Below are 19,566 nucleotides of genomic sequence, written 5' to 3'. Positions count from 1 at the left end.
CATTAGTGTCGTATGACATGAGTGAATCAGTAGCGACAATCAGTGTTTGTACGCCTAGCAAACTATGTTAGCAATATTCATTTGTGTGCCATTACTATTTATCGTCTATATTTTCCCAATATCTCACGCTTTTACACTGGACTATTGCAACTGGCCGCCCGTTTTGTTGCGTGCGCTGTTTTTGTCTCCTAAAAGTATTTTTATTGGATGACACCTCTAATAAATCCCTGAGTTCCCTCACGTGATGCCTCGATGGAAATAGTAAGTATGGTGACGAGTAAGTAGAAATCAGGTTACCCGCTGTGGTGACTTAGCGGCTATGGTGTCGCTCTGCTATGTACGACATCGCGGGATGAAATCCCGGCCGTGGCGGCGGGATTCCGCACCTATTCAATGGGTGCGGAATGGAAAAACGCCAGTGTCCTGTGCATTGGGGGCACGTTAAAGATTCCCAGGTGGTCAAAACTAATACTAAGTCTCCAAATACAGCATGCCTTGTACTCAAATCGTGGTTATGGCACGTAAAATTTCTCCACTCAATTCAAATAGAAATCACAGAGCCACCAATTGTAAGCTTCTGTCCATGCGTTACTTGCGTGTAATCTTATACGCCCTATTTTCATACCTTGCGCAGGAGCCGGGGCCGGAACCGTGAGCATGATGCTGCAGGTCTTCCTCAGCATGCGCTTCGTCAAGTACCGAGGCACGGCACACGGGATCATGTTCATGGGATCGATACTTTCGTCCCTCGTCATTCCTCAAGTGCTCTTTTTTCTCGAGGACTCCTACGGATTCGATGGCTGCTTACTCATATTCGGCGCCCTGCTCTTGCACTTGGTTCCCATCAGCTTTCTCCTGCGCTCTGACTCACCCACAACTACTGCGCCGCACTATGAGGCCAGGCAAGAAGTGTTAGCAGAGAAACGTGACGTCAACCTGAACAGCAAGGATATTGTTCAATCAGAGCACCGTTCCCGCACTAGTTCGTCGAGCACCGAGCGAAAACCTGGCGTCCTCGAGAGCGCGGCTCAAGTGCTACGCCTACCCATGTTCTACGTCATCCTCGTCACGTGGACAGTAATGTGCTACAACGAGGACATTTTCTTGACGACTATAGTGGACTTCGCCGTCGACAAAGGCGTGGCGAAGCATTTGGCGGTACCGCTGCTCTCATATCTGTCCATAACTGACGCCATAGGACGCATCGGCCTTCCACTGCTCGCTGATCGGAACGTCATTCGGCGAAGTACGCTTGTTGGGTGCAACGCAGCTCTTACTGCCGCCTCCATCGCCATTCTACCGGAGGCTAACTCATATGCTTCCTTGGTGGTAGCCACCCTTCTTGCTGCGTGTTTTAACGGATGCGGCATGACAATGCATGGTGTCCTCATGGCCGATTACATAGGTATGGACAACCTTCCCGTTGGATACGGCGTCGCTGGAATCCTCGTTGTACCTTTACTGCTGATCAAACCACTGCTAATAGGTAAGGATCGGTAATATCAAAGTAGAAAATGAAGGACAGTATATCAGAAAGCGTTTAACATAAACGGTTGACCGTTTTCTCTGAGTGACTGAAAGGGTTCTCTAGCGTCTTTGAATAGTCATGTTCTTGGCTCAAGGTCAGTCAGTCAAGAAGTTCAGTGAGGTCCTGAGGAGATTAAGCCGTTAGAGATCCCATACGGGGAGCTCCTCGGGCCGAAACCATAGGCGACGCCCAAGTCGGGACGGGAACGTGGTGACGCTCCGCCAGTTCTTGGGCCCTCTGGACGGCCTTGAGCTGGAGTGTGAGGTCCGGGCTTTTGAGGGCTTCTTCCCATTCGGGCTCACTAGAGAGAGGGCCCTTTGGTAACGCGGTACATTGCCATAGCATGTGCGAGAGTGAGCACTAAAGTTCTTGGCAGTCTGGGCAATTTGCCGGGATGTCCGAGTTATAGTGACTCAGTAGGCCTCGTGACGGATACGAGTCCGTTTGTAGCATTCGAAACGCGGCCGCCTGCGCGCGTTCGAGTTTGGAGTGCGGGAGCGGATATTTCATTCTGCCTTTTCGATAGTATGAGGTGATTTCGTGATAAGTGAGTAGCGGGTCATTAAACTGAATGTCCAGCCCCTCGGAGGCCGTGGGACCGTCGCGGCGGGCAAGTTCTCGCGACGGTCGTGAGCCGTCTCATTGAAGTTTGGTTTCCGCGGGTGAATGTCTTTCCCCATGTGAGCGGGGAACCAGGAGAGGCGTCGTTTGCTCTCCTTTGAGCTCGCTAGTAGTATGTGCGCCACTTCTTTACATACGTTGCCGCTTTCGTAGGCCCGAATTGCGGCACGCGAGTCCGTGAGGACATGAATAAATGTGGGGTCTGCCATGGCGATGGCTACGGCTATATGTTCTGCTTTAGCGCTGGTGGTCGTTTTAACCGATGCGGATGATCGTATGGTTCCGTTACCGTCCACGACTGCTATCGCGAAAGTGGATGTGTTGCCGTACTGGGCAGCGTCCACAAATGCGGTGGCTTCGCGATCCGCGTCGGTGCGATCGAGAATCGCGCGGGCGCGGGCCCGGCGCCTGCCCACGTTGTGTTGTGGGTGGACGTTTCTAGGAAATGGTGATACCTTGTAGTTGCCTCTAATTTCGCTCGGTAGGGTAATCGCATGCTCGAAATAGGGAGATGGGGGGATATTAGCTTCGTTTAGGATTAGTCTACCGGCTTTGGACGAGGATAGGCGTAGTATTTGCGCCATAGTCTGAGCCTCGATCACTTCGTCGATGTTGTTGTGCATGCCTAGCTGGTCAACCTTTGATGTACTTGCTCTTTGTGGAATGCCCAAGACCTGTTTGATGCTCTTGCGAATGAGTGTGTTTAGTTTCGTCTTTTCCGTTTTCGTCCAGTTGTGGGCAGAGGCGACGTAATTAATGTGGCTCATAAGGAATGCGTGGTATATACGCAAAAGGTTGTCTTCGCAGAGACCCTTTCTGCGCCCCGAGACTCTGTGGATGAGTCTGATCATGTTTTCAGTTTTGGCGGTTAAATGTTTGATAGTGTGTCCGTGGAATCCGGTGGCTTCGATTAGGAGCCCAAGAATGCGTATGTGGTCGACTCGCGGAATCTGTTGTCCGTCTCTTGTGTGTAGTGCGATCGGAAGTTCGTCTAGAGGTGTTAGGTAGCGGACTCCTTGGCAAGACTTGCGAAATAGTAAGAGTTCCGATTTCTTGGAGGATAGTTTCATGCCTGTGTCTAGTAGGTAGTCTTCCGTGGCATCTAGGGCAGACTGTAATGCCTGCTCCATGTCTGCCAAGGAGCCTCCCAGGCTCCAAATGGTGATGTCATCTGCGTATAAAGCGTAGTTTGCGTTCTTGATGTCTCGTAGTCTGTCTGCGAGTCCCTTCATCACTATATTAAATAGTAATGGAGAGATGACTGAGCCTTGAGGTGTTCCGACGGAGCCCAGCGTGTAAGGGTCCGACTTAAGTTCTAAGACTCGCAGTTGGGCTTCTCTGTCTTTCAGGAAGGAGCGTACGTACTCCTGAAATCTCTGGCCGAGGCCGAGGCCTGCAACAGACTCCAGTACGAAGCGGTGCGAGACGGTATCGAATGCTTTTGTGAGATCGAGGGCGAGGATGCCTCGAACGTCTCTTGTTTTAACGTCGAAGATCTGTCTCTTTAGGAGTAACATAACATCCTGAGTGGATAGGTGGGGTCGAAACCCTACCATGTTGTATGGGAGGAGTTCGTGTTCCTCAATGTAGCGTGACACTCGGTTGTGAATGACGTGCTCCGCTACTTTACCCACGCATGAAGTAAGAGAGGTGAAATAAGTAAGAGGTGAAATGAAGTAAGAGGTGAAAATATTTTTATATAGAAGAACAGGACGAAGCTCCGTCACACGCAATATCGCTTCCTTTATTTGTGGTATTGACGCTTATGAGAGTAAATATTTCACTTCATGTGCGCATTTTAATAGTGCACTCTTTAAAGTATATTGCAAATATTGACGATCAAAAGCCAGACTGGTGTCAAAATGGCATTCCAATCACTTTTCTTTCCCTCGCTTTCTCAGTGTTGCGAGTGACGTTATGTGCTCGTTATCACAAGCACGGGCCAGTGGTTAGCGACGAATTATGACAAAAACTAGAATGAATGGAAATCATTATATTATACTGACCCGAAGCGTGAACTTGAGAATGGTTCCCAAAGACATCCGCACTTTAACCGCAGCTATTCGACACTCGAAGGAAAATTAAGCGTGTACAGTGTTTTCGAGGCATCCGTATAATGCTCCGGTTTATTGTAACACAAAGCAACGCAAGCACAGGCTTTAGAAGAATACTATATCGCTTGCGCCAAGGAAAATAATTCCTTCAGACTTTCATTTTCTCGCTAGCAGCAGTTATTCGACGAATCTTACGTGGGCCTGCCAAGCTAGGTTCACTCGATAGAGTTAGGGTCTTAAAATTTGCCGGGTTCAGTATCCAGTTTCATTTCATTTCATTTTATTTCCTTTGAATAGTTATGTTCTTGGCTCAAGGTGAAAATATTTTTTATATAGAAGAACAGGACGTAGCTCCGTCACACGCAATATTGCTTCCTTTATTTGTGGTAGTGACGCTTATGATCCTGACAGACCAGTGATGGTCTGTCAGGATCGGGATATTCTTAGCACCCTCTGCTGCGTCGCAGGTCTGACCGCCGCCTTGGTCAGGTGCTCCGCAGCCACGGAGCACTGAGTGTGAAGGGTTAATTGAGTTATGAGAGACGTAGTGGCCGAATACTGCACCCGGGAAGTGAGTTCCTGTTCTGGTGAGGGAGTGTATTTGTTGAAGCGCAGTGGTCTTTCGTAATTGGCTTGCATGTGGACTCGTACAGCACCACTGGCTCTGAGCATTTTTTGTCGGTGTCAGGTGCAACATTGAAGCAGGACTCATTGAAGAATTATGAAGCATTGCAGGAATAGTATTAAACTTCGTGGGCTCAGAAGGAGTACTGAGACTTATGCCGAACTAACAGCCACGTTCTCTGTAGCAGAGGTTTTCCAGATAAAAAAGAATACGGGGTAGGATTTCTATTTTATAAGGGCATTGCGTGCAACACTGATCAATTATACAGCACTACTGAGATGGTAGTCGTCGTAGTCATCGTAATAAAGCTAAATCGGAGATATATATTAATGTATTACATGACTACGCTGCAACCTCAAGCGAGGATGATGTGTAGAATACTTTCATGAAGATGTTCAATTAGGAACGGCAAAAGTGCAAACTCAGTATACTGTAATCATGGGGAATTCAATGCAAAAGTAGGCTGGAGTAGGCTGGAGAGCCAACAATTGCGAACTACGGCATCGATTAGAGGAATAGTAGACGTGTGATCTTGGTAGACATTCCACAAAGAAATACACCGAATAAGGAAAACTTTTTCCAGTAAGCGGAGTAGCATAAAGTGTGCCTGGAAAAGCCCTAATGGAGAAACGAGAAATGCGACAGATAGCATACTCTCTGCCGATTCGAGCTGCGGAGATGGGTTTGCACAAGGATCACCCTATAAGCTATGGTTAGGGAAGGACATTACGTTACTCTGCAACGCACAAAGGCGCTACGGCAAGGTTTGCCTGCTCTCCGAAACGGCACAGAAAAGTTTCAGGGGCCACATCGCGAATAGACACACGCTTATTAACCACCTCGTTGCGGAACTCTGAGCATCTGCTGCGGCGATGATGCACTCAGAGGAAGAGAGCTCGGGTGGAGAGGGCGCCCTGCGCGGCCACTCGGGAGGCCAGTGAGAGCACGTCCCTATGGCCCTTGCTCGCGCGTTGACTGGACTGCGCGAAGGAGAAGCACGGTTTACGCGGAAAAGTATTTCCGGCATGCTAGTCATGCCTGATATATTGCCGCTACCGCGATGGTTCACGGAATAGAGCTAAACACAACGGGCCAGCAAGGGGACAATTCTGCAGGATGTGCAAGTGTTAGGTAAAGGGCGGGGACCATCCTTTAGGGAGGTCTAAGATTTCTTTCAGTTTGAAGAAAGAAAGAGCAAAACTAGTTGAGAAGAGGCAATCCTAGAAGCACTAAGGTTGAAAGCAAACGAACTCAGACTGGCACTCGCAAATAAATATGCAACTTTAGAGCAAGGAGATGAAGATAACGTAGAGGTAATGAATGAAACCGTAACTTTGCTGAATACAGAAGCAGCAACTGAAGTGCGAGGTAAGGCACCAATACAACCAGTAGATAAATTGAGCCTTAGTAAAAAAAAAACGTAATAAATAAACGAGAAAGTATGAAAATGTATAACTCACGAGGTCAGATAGAATTCACTATACTTTCAAAGCTTATAAACAAGGAGAAAGAAAGGGATACTCCAAAGAATAACATCGGAAACATTTAGGAAGCGATAATAATTGCCACAACAAAAAATCGTTCCGAAGAAAACCTAGCATAGGACCGGGAAAGACGTATGCCGTGAAAGATAAGCACGGTAATGTCATCAGCTGTTTAGATGATAAGGTAAAAGCAGCACACGAATTCTATCCTGACCTGTACGGTACCTAGAACAGCTGCGTAACCTTCAAATAAAGTAGTGAGGAACAGGATACAGAGGCTCCTTCTATTACTATCGTTGAGGTTAGAGGTGCTTGCTAGACATGTCCTTGGGAAAAGCGGCAAGAAAAGACGGAATAACAGCCGATTTAATTGAATATGGAGGTTATATTAGATTTGCAAAGCTTCCACCTCTTCATACGCAATGCCTCACGACTTTAAGTGTACCAGATAGCCAGAAGAATGCTAATGTTATACGCATCCAGAGGAAGAGAGACCTTAAAAACTGAATAATTATATGTCCATTATCTTTCTTTCAGTTCGCCAAGATAATTTCCAATAGAATTAGGGAAACATGGCTTCAATCGGCCAGCAGAAGAGGCTAGCTTATGAAGGGGTATTGTGCAATGGATCCCATTCATGTCATCAATCAGGTAATTCAGTGTTCTGAGGATTACAATAAACCTAGCTACATAGCTTTCAAAGAATATGAAAATGTATTTCATTCAGTAGAGATACCAGCAGTGATGGAGTGATTGCATAATGAAGAAGTACAGGACAGCATACGAGAATAATTCGGGAAATTTCTGTAACGATTCCGCAGCTGCATTGGATCTCCACAAGAAAAGTATAAATTACATGTCAAGGAAGGGATCTAGCAAGGAGACAGAATCTCTCCAATCGTATTCACTGCATGCTTAGAAGAAATATTTTATTATTTAGTGTGAGTAGGCGTAGAAATACAAAATAATGGCAAATATCTCATAAGCCTTCGGTTTGCAAATGAAATTGTCCTGTTCAGCAACGATAGTGATGAATTGCGAGAAATGATTCAGGACCTTAACCGAGAAAGTATAAGAGTAGGGCTCAAGATTATAGGCAGTAGTCAAAGATAATACCCCATACCTGACAAGGGAGCAACAATTTGTGATTGGTAATCAACCTCCGGAGTATGTGCAGGAGTACATATATCTAGGTGCATTACTCACAGGGGACTCTAAAAAAAAATACAGATTAAAAAAAAGTTCGAGTGCATACCGCAGCCATTGCCAAATCCTGCATGGAAGCTTACCAATGTCGTTGGAAAGAAAAGTCTACAACCGCTGCATTCTACCGGTGCTAACATAAAGGTTATAAAACTTGCAGAATCTCAAGAACAAGTTGTAGGCCATGCAAATAGTGATGGAAAGAAAAATGCGAGGCGTAACCTTTACAGATAGGAAGCGAGCGGTGGGCCTCAGAGAGCCGATATCTAGTTGACAATTAGACAGAAAAATAGAGCTGTGCAGGCCATGTAAAGCGTAGTGCAGATTACCAGAGGACCACTGAGGTGCCAAGGAAAAGGAAGCACCGTTTCGGACCGCAGAAAATTAGGTGTGGTTATGAAATTAGAGAATTTGCACGCGCAAGATGGAATAAGCTAGCGCAGGGCAGGGAGAATCGGAGGACGCAGGGAGAGGTCTTTGTCCGGTAGTGGAGCTAAAAAAAGGCTGCTGCTGCTGCTCATAATGATGATGCTGATGAGGAGAACCTGCATGGGTGAGGCTGTTTCTGAAGGAATTGTTCGACCACAAAGTAATTGATTCAGATATCGCGAATTGCGCATGTAGCCGAATATGCAAGAGCATACGCTCACTGTCTTAAATAGAAACATAATTTTGTTAGCAGTAGCCAAACTTTATCATTGTTAACAGTACCATTTCGCCGTGATAGAAAAGAACCAAGTTAGCAAGCCACACTTCAGAGACTTGGTACTACGTTTACAAAACCTGTCTTGCATAACATAATCCGCTCTGACAGTCCGCTATGGATGTTGGACCACGCGACATCCGAGCTGCAAGCCTTATTCGCGTTACTAAGATTCCTGCGTCCTTAGGGCCTTCACGATAGAATTTAACCACGTCATCCCCTACCACTCTACAGTGTTCGGGGTTTGTTCTCGCTCGTCAGCGTTTCTCTCTCCCTCCCCCTTCTCTTTTTACTTCCCTACTCCTTTACCCCGTGCAGGGTAGCCAACTGGAACTACCTCAGGTTAACCTCCCTGCCTTTCAATACATACTCTCACACGTAAAATATATTGAGCACGTAAAATAGCACGTAAAATATATTGAGGAATCTCGGTCACCTTTATTTCGTCATGGTCACTCAGAACTATAGGCCAACAAAGAATTCCCTTGATCCGCATAAATCCCTATCACATATATGGAGAACGGTGCGCGGTCGTCGAACATCACCACAACAACGCCGCCCCTTCAAATGCCTGGTCTCTGTCAAGGTCGCCGAGAGATCGACGTAGCGGAGGATTTCTGTTTAAGGGTAGTGGGTCTACCATCCTCGTTTCCCGCACATGACCCCCTTGACGTTCCGATCTAGCGGGATTCTCGTATGGACAATCTGTTTTCCATCGAAGAGTTACAAGGGGCGCTGGCAGAGTGTAGACGTTCTTCATCGCCTGGGCCTGACGGGGTCACTTACGCAGCTCTTGGCAACCTCGGTCAAACAATCCGGCATGCTCTTCTAGAGGCGAACACTACAACATATACCCGGACGCTACGGCAGGCTTCCGACGCGGACGCTCTTCAGTAGACAACGTCATCGATCTTGTCTTGTCTGTTGAACAAGAAAAAAGCCTAACGAGACTGTCAGCGGCGATGTTCGTGGACGTTAAAAGCGCTTATGGCAACGTAACACATCGAGCCATCCTGGACGCCTTGGGCGATGTCGGCCTAGGGGGACTTGTGTTTCGATGGATATTCAGCTACTTGACAGACAGGACATTCTTTGCGCAAACAGAGGATGGTGCATCATCACAACACAACACCTACCACCGAGTACCACAAGGCGGAGTCTTGAGTCCCACTCTATTTATCCTCGTGCTCATCGACCTCATTCACACCCTTCCACAATCGGTCCATGTTTCTATCTATGGAGACGATATATGCATTTGGTCATCAGGAGCGACGCGTCCACAGGTGGGTGCCAGATTGCAAAAAGCGGCCACACTAACATCCAGCTATCTTCGAGCACGAGGTTTGGAGGTGTCCTCCCAGAAGTGCTGTATAGTCGCTTTCACACGCAAAGCAATGAGAGAATACTTTGTTAGAATTATTGGACAGCCTATTGCCTACGAGAAGATGCACTGTTTTCTAGGAGTAATAATAGATCGAGACCTCTCCTGGGGTCCTCACGTCTCTTACCTGAAAAGGAAACTAGTGATGATAACATACGTGCTCAGATTTCTTGCAGGAAAGTCATGGGGTGCGTCTGTGAGTGCAATGCTCCAACTCTATAACGCACTGTTCTTGGGTCTCCTACGCTACAGCTTACCTGTACTAGGTGGGACCGGTAAGACCAACCTCCGAGCCCTCCAATCTGTACAAGCTCAAGCTCTGCGAATTTGTCTTGGCCTTTCCAGGCGTGCATCAACGGCAGCAACAATAGCCATCGTGCATGACCACCCTATCAATACGTATATCCATGTCCTTAAGGGAGCCCATCAGGCACTTCGCCCGACTTCCATCGCATCATCTCGCCTGCCTTCCTGCCACTCGACCTCGTTCAGCGTTTAGCATAATTATTGCCGCCAACCACGGAAGTTTACCGTCAAACTTCACACCTGCCGCACGACCATCTATACCGCTGTGGTGCCTGCATCCACCCCAGGCCCTTCTTGTTATTCCCGGCATCAAAAAGAAAATGGAGATGTCATCTTTCGCCTTCAAAAAAACCGTCCTTTCTTTCTTACATGAAAAACACAACGAACGCCCCCACGTTTACACGGACGATTCTGTCTGCTCTAAAATTTCAGCTGGAGCAGTGGTACTTCCCGCTCAATCTGTCACTATCAAATTCAAGAAGTCTCACGTTACATCATCGACGGCTGCAGAACTCGCAGCTATCCGTGCTGCTCTGAAGTTTATAGGTCCCAAATCACCACATTTATGGTCCATCTTTTGTGATTCAAAGGCAGATCTCCAGTGTCTGCAGTCCCTTTTCAACCACGGCCCAAATGTGCAATTAGTCGCAGACATCCGACTACTCCACCATTACGCAATCGACAAGGGACACAACATCATCTACAAGTGGATACCGGGTCACTGCGGAATTTCGGGAAATGACGGAATCTGGGCCCAAGATGGTGCCCAGATTGTACCCATACCGCTGTCAAGAACAGATGCAGCGACAAGTCTTCGCTCCCTCGCACGCGAGCTTACGCTAACTCTGTGGAACACCAGTGAATTCACGAACACATGTCTTCGCAGATTGGATCCAAGCTTGCAACTCCGTCTTCCACCAGGGTTGCCACGAGCGGAAGCAACACTTCTGCGCCGCCTATGGCTCGGCGTGGCATTCACGAACCCCTATTGCTTCCGCATTGGAATGGCCGACAGCCCTGCTTGCGACACCTGCGGCTGCGAAGAGACGATCGCGCACCTCCTCTGTGACTGTCCACGTTACAATGTGCAAAGAAAAGTGCTTGTGACCATACTCGAAAAACTCGACAATCGCCCCTTCACAGAAAAGAAAGTTGTAAGGCACTGGTCCTGACGGGTTTCGGCACTCAAGGCCTTAAGGGCTTTGTTCAAGTTTTGAAGGACATGCGATATGTGCGAACGCCTTTGACTATTGTTGCGCGTAACATCGCGTTACTGTGTGGATTGTTCTTGTTTTCTTATCTCTCTTCCTTCTCCTTTTATTCCATTTACCCTTTTCCCCAGCACAGTTTAACCACCATTTACACTGACTAACCTCCCTGTTTTTCCTTCCCTTTTGTCTCTCTCTCTCTCACTCCAGCATGGCAGAGCACGTAACCAGTCCTTTCGCAATTTTCCCCTATCGCGATGTGCTCAAGCACAAATGGCTCCACCATCCAAACGCAATATGATATCTACACAAATGACATTAGGCCACAGGCCTTTGATCCTCAAAAAGCTTATGGTCAGAAAATTTAGAGTATTACATATGCGAAGGCCGGCCGGTCTCCCACGATTTCTGGAATGCAGTAACATATTTGTGAGTGGGTCTTTGAAGTTTGTACTCATTTCTGCGTTATAATTCGTGTTACGCTTTCTGTGACGACTTTTTCTATAATCTGATTTGAAGCACTACGTACTTAGAGAAGCTATGTAAGCTAGCTCACCTCTCGTTATGTGTTTTTTGTGATCTCTCTTGGGGATGTTTTTATGAGATTCATGCGAGCTGACAACGCATTTTTGGGTGCTGTATGCGACCTCTTTGTGAGTTAGTTATCTTTTAGCCCTGTGTATGACAAAGACAATATATTTCGGTAAATAGTTTTCAAAGCACTTGTGCCACCCGACTTTAAGTGTTCATATTTAAGGCGTAGCGTTCGTAGCCCATTTCGGTGTTTTTGAGACCTCTTTCATTTAACCTCTATCTACGGCGGAGGTGTACATTGCCGTAGAAACTGCGTGCTTTTAAAACTAATAGAAGTCGTGCCGCCATATCTAATAATCAAATGGCTTATATAGCGCGAAATTCAAGCCAAACGTCCTGCACCGTTTCCGTACTGTTAAATTTCATCAATGTCTATTCAGTCCCTGACGACGGTGGCGTTTCTCTAAACTTGGGTGAAACGTGCTGGTGGGCTAGCTTGTTTGAATGCATGATAGAGTCTCTAGGAACGACTGAATGAGAACGTAGAATGAAACAGACACACAGAGACAGGGCTACCTTCAGGTCTAAGATTTTATTTTCGCACTTTTGCATGCACAATAAATACATACGAAATGAATGGAAACAAAAGAGACAAGAAAGAATATTCAGTTGTCTTTTTCGAGCAATCATACACGTCTCTAAGGCATGATTAAAACATACACTGCAATATTTACAGCGATAAACCAAGGAATTGTATCTATTTTTCAGGTAGCCACTCTGATGGCTTGTTCACGCACCTTTATTCCAATTTTGCAATTTTATAGGGCTCCACAATCCCTGTTGTCATCGAGTGATGAGCACTATACAAAATATTACCATCACACATGAGTTTGCTGGGACAATATTGGCAATAAATGCCCAAATGGCCGGAGATTACTCTCGTGACGTTATAGTTACGTTCTTTTAGTCTCTGATCGGTGCATCTGCCCGTTTGACCAAAAATGTGTTCTTCCGCGCTAAAGCGGACCTATATTTATTTCATTTCTTTTACAAATACTGCTCTCTCTAATTCTAGACATAGCAGGAGTGGGTAAAGATTAGAGTACGTACACAAGAAGTTACACTAGAAAAGAACAAATCAGCATGCGATATGATTAGGCAATTGCTCAACAATCTCTTGAAATGGCAATACGCGAAGCAAACGATCGAAACTTTTCCAGATTTCAGTTGTAAGCGGAACGAAAGAAAGCTAAGAACAGTAGATATGTAGGCTAAAAGGAACGATGCTTAGCAAATCACTCTGTCTGGCTGAACGTGCGCTCGAAGATACAAAAGAGAAGGGTGCCTGAATGGCAGAGGACTTGTGCATAATCTTATGCAGCAAGATGGTACCTTCATGTGTGCGTCTATGTGTGAGAGTCTGCAACGATAATATGTGAGCGTTTGTTGAAGGTGAAAAACCATTGAGCGTTTCACAACACCTTGTTTCAGTAATTCTCTCATGAAGTCATTTGGCTTCAAAGTGGAAACCAATTTCGGAGATCAGGCCAAGCGCCTAGCAAATTTTGGTAATCCGATTTGCGCTTTTTGAGATTATTGCTGAAAAAGTTGTCAAACGCGCAGCAGTATAATGTTGTACTGATCATTCTCTCATGAAGGCATGTGGCCACAAAGTGGAAAGCAGTTTCAGAGATCAGGTCATACGCCTGTCAGATTATGGTTACCCGATGCGTATACCCTAGGTCGCCGAGGGCTTACGCAGAACGTATACAGACGAATCGAAGGGAGCCAGTAGCACTGCTAGAGCTAGGAAAATTGCTGTGGTACCATGCATTCATTGTATTTCACATAATGTCTGGAAAAAAGCGGCAAAGTGTGGGGTGGACGGGGTTTTCTCTGCCCCTGAGCTTCTAAAGAAGCTATAAACAGGTTAAATAAGAGAATAACAAAAGGAACGTATGTTCTACTCAACATCGCAAACGATTTGTAACCTGCACTCATAACGTCGTCAACGTCATTCTGTTTTCGTGCGGAAGAACTAATGTTGGGTCAGGCTGGCAGATTCATCAATAAGAGGCTGAAAGAACATAGGTAGAGCGTCACTAGAGTAATCTCGGCCCATTTGGGCATTCATCGCCGATATTGTCCCTGTACAGGCATGACTGAAAATACTTCTGTTTTCTAGCGGGCTTATAACAGGATGACATGACAGATGGTGGAGACCCTTAAAATTGCAAATTTTGAAGAAAGGTGCATGAGCATGCCATCAGTTTCGCTCTGCGAAAAAGGCATACAATTCCTCGGTTTCTCGCTGTATCTATTCCACCATATGTTTTGTTAATGCCTTAGGCACGTGTACAGTTGAACGACAAGCACCACTGAATGTTCTTTTTGTGTCATTTGTTTCCGCTCGTACGGTATAAATTTAACAATGCACGCGAAAATAAAATCTATAGTTGAATGTAGCTCTCTCTCAGTGTGTGGTTCTTTCTACATCCTCGTTCAGTCGTACCTACACATTCTGGCATGGGTTCTCTGAACATTGTGCACCACATGTGTTTTAGTTCACTCACCTGATTTCTGACGACATAAACGTGTGGAAATCGTTCGCAGGATATTTTACGGCGGTAGCAAGTGCAGTTCCTTTTCGCAGAAAACTGCGGAGGGGTTCTTTGAACTACTAACGAATCGGAAAAAGACTATTGCAGCCATCAAACGCATACAAAATAGGCTTCAGGAAAGTTTTGTTTCATTTGGGAATGGCATCCCTTCGGAAAATCCACATAGCTGCGGAAAAAACAGAGAAGCACTCGAAACCATGGGCACGTCGTTATTTGCAAATGAAGTGACGTACACAGTGTGCATACCATGTGTTGTGTTTAAATGCGGCGTCCTCCAAAGCTAAGAAACTTTCATTACATGGACAGACATAAGGAATGCATTGTGCCAAAGGTTTTTTTTTTTGTTCTTGGTACTCTTTTTATACATGGTCAGCTTGTGACTCATATTTAGTAAATATTTGGTATTTGTGAAAAAGAGTAGCAGGTGCCACTCAAAGGTTTTGCGTCCCTAAATACCGGGAAATAAAAAAGAACATATATGCACCGGTGAAACAGCGATAAAAGCCAGAATATTTGGTGTATTTCATGTGGATGCACATTTATTTTGTTCTGTACCACTGCTTTTTCGCAAAGACGAGCTTGTCAACGCCGCGCAGCAGGCAGTCGATGTAAACAAATCACAAGGGATAGCGTGTAGATGTAGATATAGATGCCCCCTTGGAAATATTGAGAGGTACCCACTCTGCGTGATTGGCCGAGAACTCGGTCGGTGAAATTAAATTAAAAGTTAAGAGGACATAATTGCACGACAGGTTACTTACAATGGAAAGATATAGATGGGTAGAGACTGAACGGTTTAACGAAAACAAGAAATTAAGTTAGAGCTGTCATGGCCAGTGGTTAAAGATCGGCCTGCATCTTCCTTATCATCAGACTGTAGCCTGCACACGTTGTAAATTAGTTGCTTGGCTGCTTGGATGGCCAAGGTTTAATATTAAAAGCATTTCTTAAATTTCGCTCATTCATCACCTTTCATAAAGGGGGAAAAACACAAAAGGCGCTATAAATGGGTAAACTATTCAAGAAACTCTTTGAATGCAAGGTGGCATGGACTGTGGAATAAGGGTAGAAAGTTTCCAGTGCTGGAATGACGCGTCTTTACGCACTTCACCATCAGTGTATGTCAGACAGTTCCATTTTTTAGTGTGCATAGTTTAACTTCTTAGTGGTTGTTGCCTGTAAGATACAAGCTTCGCTTGTACATGAAGAATGGGTATCATGGTGTCACCCGCCATTTGTCTAATGTGAGCAAGGACTGTGGCACAGAAAGTAACAGTTACTGTTAATCGTGGTGGTACAAGCGCCTTTATTCAAATGCGACCGCAGTACCTTCCTTTGGCCCCATCTCCTAAAGCATAGAAAGCAACACAAATTTTAGTGGCATGCTCGAATGAACGTATTGTAGTCAATGTTAGTCTTATATTCGTACAATTGTCGTAGATTCGCTGCTGTTTCTTAACTAAAAAGCAGAAATTAAATAACGCCTTCGTATTTCCTGTTTGATCCTGCACGCAGGTTACTTCCGGGACACACTCGGATCTTACAATAACCTCTACAGAATGCTAGGAGGAATGCAGGTCGTTCTCTTCCTTCTGTGGTTGTTTATATCGTACTGGGAGCGGCGCAAAAGGCCTTCTCCGCCTGCATTACCTAATGAGGAAGCAAAGACGCCCAACCGAAAGGAGATATGCAACGTGTCATACATCAAAGAGTGTCACCACTCATCTCTGACTCCCTGCTTCTGCCCAGGAGAAGAGAAGTGCCACTTTTCCAAGACCTTCAAAGAGAGCAGAAACTCTGGACTGCCATGGATTGTGAATGCGCCATCGAAGCGTTTGCCGCATTTAGACGCAGCGAATGTAGGTTGTCAACGGACAGCGAAGAAGTACTGTAGCCTGGAAAGCACGAAAAGGAAGCCTGTGGGTGCGCAGCGCGTTTCTAATTACGGCAGTGTGACCGATTTCAACAGTGAACAAAAGATGCTGGGCTCGCTTTGACCTGGCAGTGCAAAACATTTTAATAAGCATGATTAGTAATCTGCAGTCCTGTCCTGGTATACCGTACACGTATCGTTTAAAACTGGGGAGGTTTGGCGACGATAAGAAGACGTGAAAGTGAATTATTGTTGTGAACATGACTTTCGACTGATTAGAGTGTGGCCAGCATTCGTAAGGGTGTCAGACGTGCCTGCAGGTCACATCTTTGCAACCAACATAACAGATCATTTTAGCGGAGACACAAACACCATAGGAGGAGCGTTGTACATGGATGTGCTGTTTAGGCGATGAAGCAAAAAGGTAGCAAAATTTACTGAAATAAATCAAAGGTTGTTGCTACCAGTAAGAGAGCCGTCCTAAACGAACATTTGATTTGCAGCAACTGCTTAAGTTGGTAAAATAAGTTGCCTTCTACTCTTAGCACTCCATGTATAAAGAAACATGTCCTGCACAGAACGTTGTCGCCGACAAAGCCTGCTTAGTCCACAGCTGGTTGTAAAGGTCGTATAAGTGTTCATGTCGCAGACGTTACAACAATACCCTTTTCTGTAGAAAACAAAGTTGCAGGAAGGAAACTGTTTTAATAGTGAACTGATGAACAGGCGTAAGATTTCCGTCTTCATTGTTACGTTCCCCACCTAATTCAGTTCATCAGTAGTGAGAAAAACACATTGAGGGGCTGGTATGTTCACAAATAGGTAGGGAATTTCTTTGCTAATAGCAACAAAGGGAGACCACACGAGGAAATGCAGAAAGCAATGTAAGCGCAATTGGTAGTCTGTGCTTACAATAGTGCTACGTGTCTTCTCGTGTGCTGTTCCTTCCATTGGGTTCACGCAGTAACTGCCAAGCGCAATTTTCAGTACATGATGCATTTCATACACTAATTAGATAACAGAATGTTAAACCTAAGCGGTGCAAAACTACAGACAAGAAGGCTACACATTTCATTTGATTTCCGTTATTTACTATCAAGGTGCACAACATTACAGAGGGGGTGGGTAATATGGGGCAATTTCATCAAGTGGAATTTTCTGCCTAAAAATTATTGTCATCAATGACGGAGGCCAAGTTGGCGCGAAGATAGTTACGATCCGTGCTTGTGGCCGGTAGAAAATAATGAAAGTACATATTAGTACGACAATAAGGCACACCAACTTCGAACTGATGCTCCTTTCATAAAAATTCAAGTGTGCGATGCGATGAGCGAGTTACGTAGAACAGGCTTGGAATGGTATACTTCATCGAAAAAACAGAGTCGAGCAGATTTACGCTGAAGTGAAAAAGCAGACAAATGAAGACATGATTCCATTCATGTGACACTTGCAGAACGGCAATAGTTGGATAAAACTAAACGAGCAGAACGGTTTTGTATGGCTTCGATGCAGAGGGATAACGATTGAAAATAGTACAATACGAAGATCAAAAAAGCAGCCAAGAGCAGACGAACAAAAATAATTCAGCGTATAGCCTGAAGTGTTGACAATACCGCTTATACGCCACGCTCCACCAATCATTTAAACATCCCATTTCCGGAAAATGAGCCAGTCCATAGTCTCCTTGCAGGAGTGAAAAACTACCCTTGCAAATGATAACGATACGCATCGAGGAGCTTATAGCACCGTCATAACCCTCTAAGAAGCTTTTTAAGGGTATTGTCTAGCACCTAATGCTGAAAGAGAAGCAGTAAAGTAGAAAGGTGTAAACAGTTTTATGTTTTCTGGCCCGAAGAGCTGTAGTACATTTAGTGTGAAAGAATAATTGCTTGTTCCGACACCAGGTATCATATTAATGTCATGATACACAACAAAACTCTTATATACAAGAAATTTAACTACATCGTTAAAAAAAGACTACCTCATATAAAACACGATGGCTAGCACTATCGGTGACACTGATATCAGCGTCTCTGCCGTTATTGCAACGTACTTCAAAAAATGGCTGCTGACCATTCATTATGCCGGATACTATTTGGTAATATCGGGATACGCAAAATAAGGTCCAAAAGAACAGTCTACTTTTATACCTCGGCGAAGTGCTGGTCGTCTTTGGTGTATATTTGCCTTGCCTTTTGGAGAGGTGTCACGTCCAGAAGTGTTTGTGGGTATTTCAAGCCAACATAGCCTTACCTTGTTTGTCCGTCATTTAAGCGTCCCTGTATTGTGTGCCATAATTCAACAACACGCACCTTGAAGCTTGGTGTGGATCATTTATAAAATATTGTATGGATTGCGAAACTGACCATAACAACAGAGTAATGAGGTGTAACGTTTGTGGAAAGCAGAACTGTGTAAATGAAATGTGAGGTTTATCATTCTCTCTTTTGTTGCTTAACAGCCCTATACCACTTCACAATCAATAACGCTTTTCCCCCTGCTCAGAGAGGATGTGCAAGGCGAGAAGATGACACGTGGTCTGCTATACAATGTAGTCCTGTGATTTCACGTGATTATGTTGTAGATGTATCTTTTATTATAATAAATAACTACTTACATACTTCTAAATATATGACGTTCACCTAGCTTGCGCATATGTGCTATTAATGGCCTAAAAATGGCGTAGCGGCATTACTAGGGGCTGCCTGCAATTCTTGAACTGCGGACTGATCAACTTTTCCTCGCGGCCCGGCGATGGCAGGCTGGTCAAACCCACAGTCCGACACGCTCCTTCCTTGGTTTAAGCCTGAAGCCGTCGGTGGCTGGGCCGCCATGCCGGAGGAAGCCCTAGCTGGGAACCAAATACTCCTTCAACCATTCAAGTACCAGGCTCTAAGATATATCCTCCCACTTGACCTATAAATTGAAACCTGCCGCTACGATCTCCAAGGATGACACCTTGCAATGACCTCAAGCTGCACCTCTTGACCTATTTCGGCGTGCCAGTCTTCCGAAGTCACCCTCCCCCAACGGCTGCTTTCGGCGCCCTGAATCATCAGAGCGTGAGCCGCACGACGTCCCACCTCAGATTGTCGCGTTCATACCACAAAAAAATGCCAGTGAACTTGCCTATTCCGGAGCACACCCAGCACTGATGTGTCTGGATAACATTCTCAGAGATTTCAGCCAGCACCGAGAGCCAATTCGCGGCCCTTTGAACATCTATTCGCAACCATCCAGGCTTTAACAACTACGACGGCCAAAGAAATGAGGCCATGTTGAGCCAGCCGACCTGGTTTACCAAGGCGGGCATTGCCAGCTCCTCAAGCAGCAACCTGATAGGTGGACAACGTGCGTTGTATTTCGCACGCGCGCTCTCCGGCCCCGGCCACTTGAAGCGATTCGACAACCCCTCCACGAAAGCC

The 19,566-nt window shown here is 45.6% G+C and overlaps 1 protein-coding gene across 1 annotated transcript; it reads left to right on the top strand.

Annotated features, from left to right (window-relative positions):
- The first annotated feature begins 644 nt into the window (after positions 1–644).
- LOC126524514 (monocarboxylate transporter 12-like) lies at positions 645–18,769 on the top strand. Its single transcript, XM_050172815.3, has 2 exons — positions 645–1,486; positions 15,784–18,769. The coding sequence occupies exons 1-2, from the start codon at positions 658–660 to the stop codon at positions 16,263–16,265; spliced, it is 1,311 nt and encodes a 436-aa protein (XP_050028772.2). The 5' UTR covers positions 645–657; the 3' UTR covers positions 16,266–18,769.
- The last annotated feature ends 797 nt before the right edge of the window (positions 18,770–19,566 follow it).

This window comes from Dermacentor andersoni, chromosome 3 (genome assembly GCF_023375885.2).
Source record: "Dermacentor andersoni chromosome 3, qqDerAnde1_hic_scaffold, whole genome shotgun sequence".
NCBI classification, from domain to species: domain Eukaryota; kingdom Metazoa; phylum Arthropoda; class Arachnida; order Ixodida; family Ixodidae; genus Dermacentor; species Dermacentor andersoni.
This window is presented reverse-complemented; position numbering and strand designations above follow the sequence as displayed.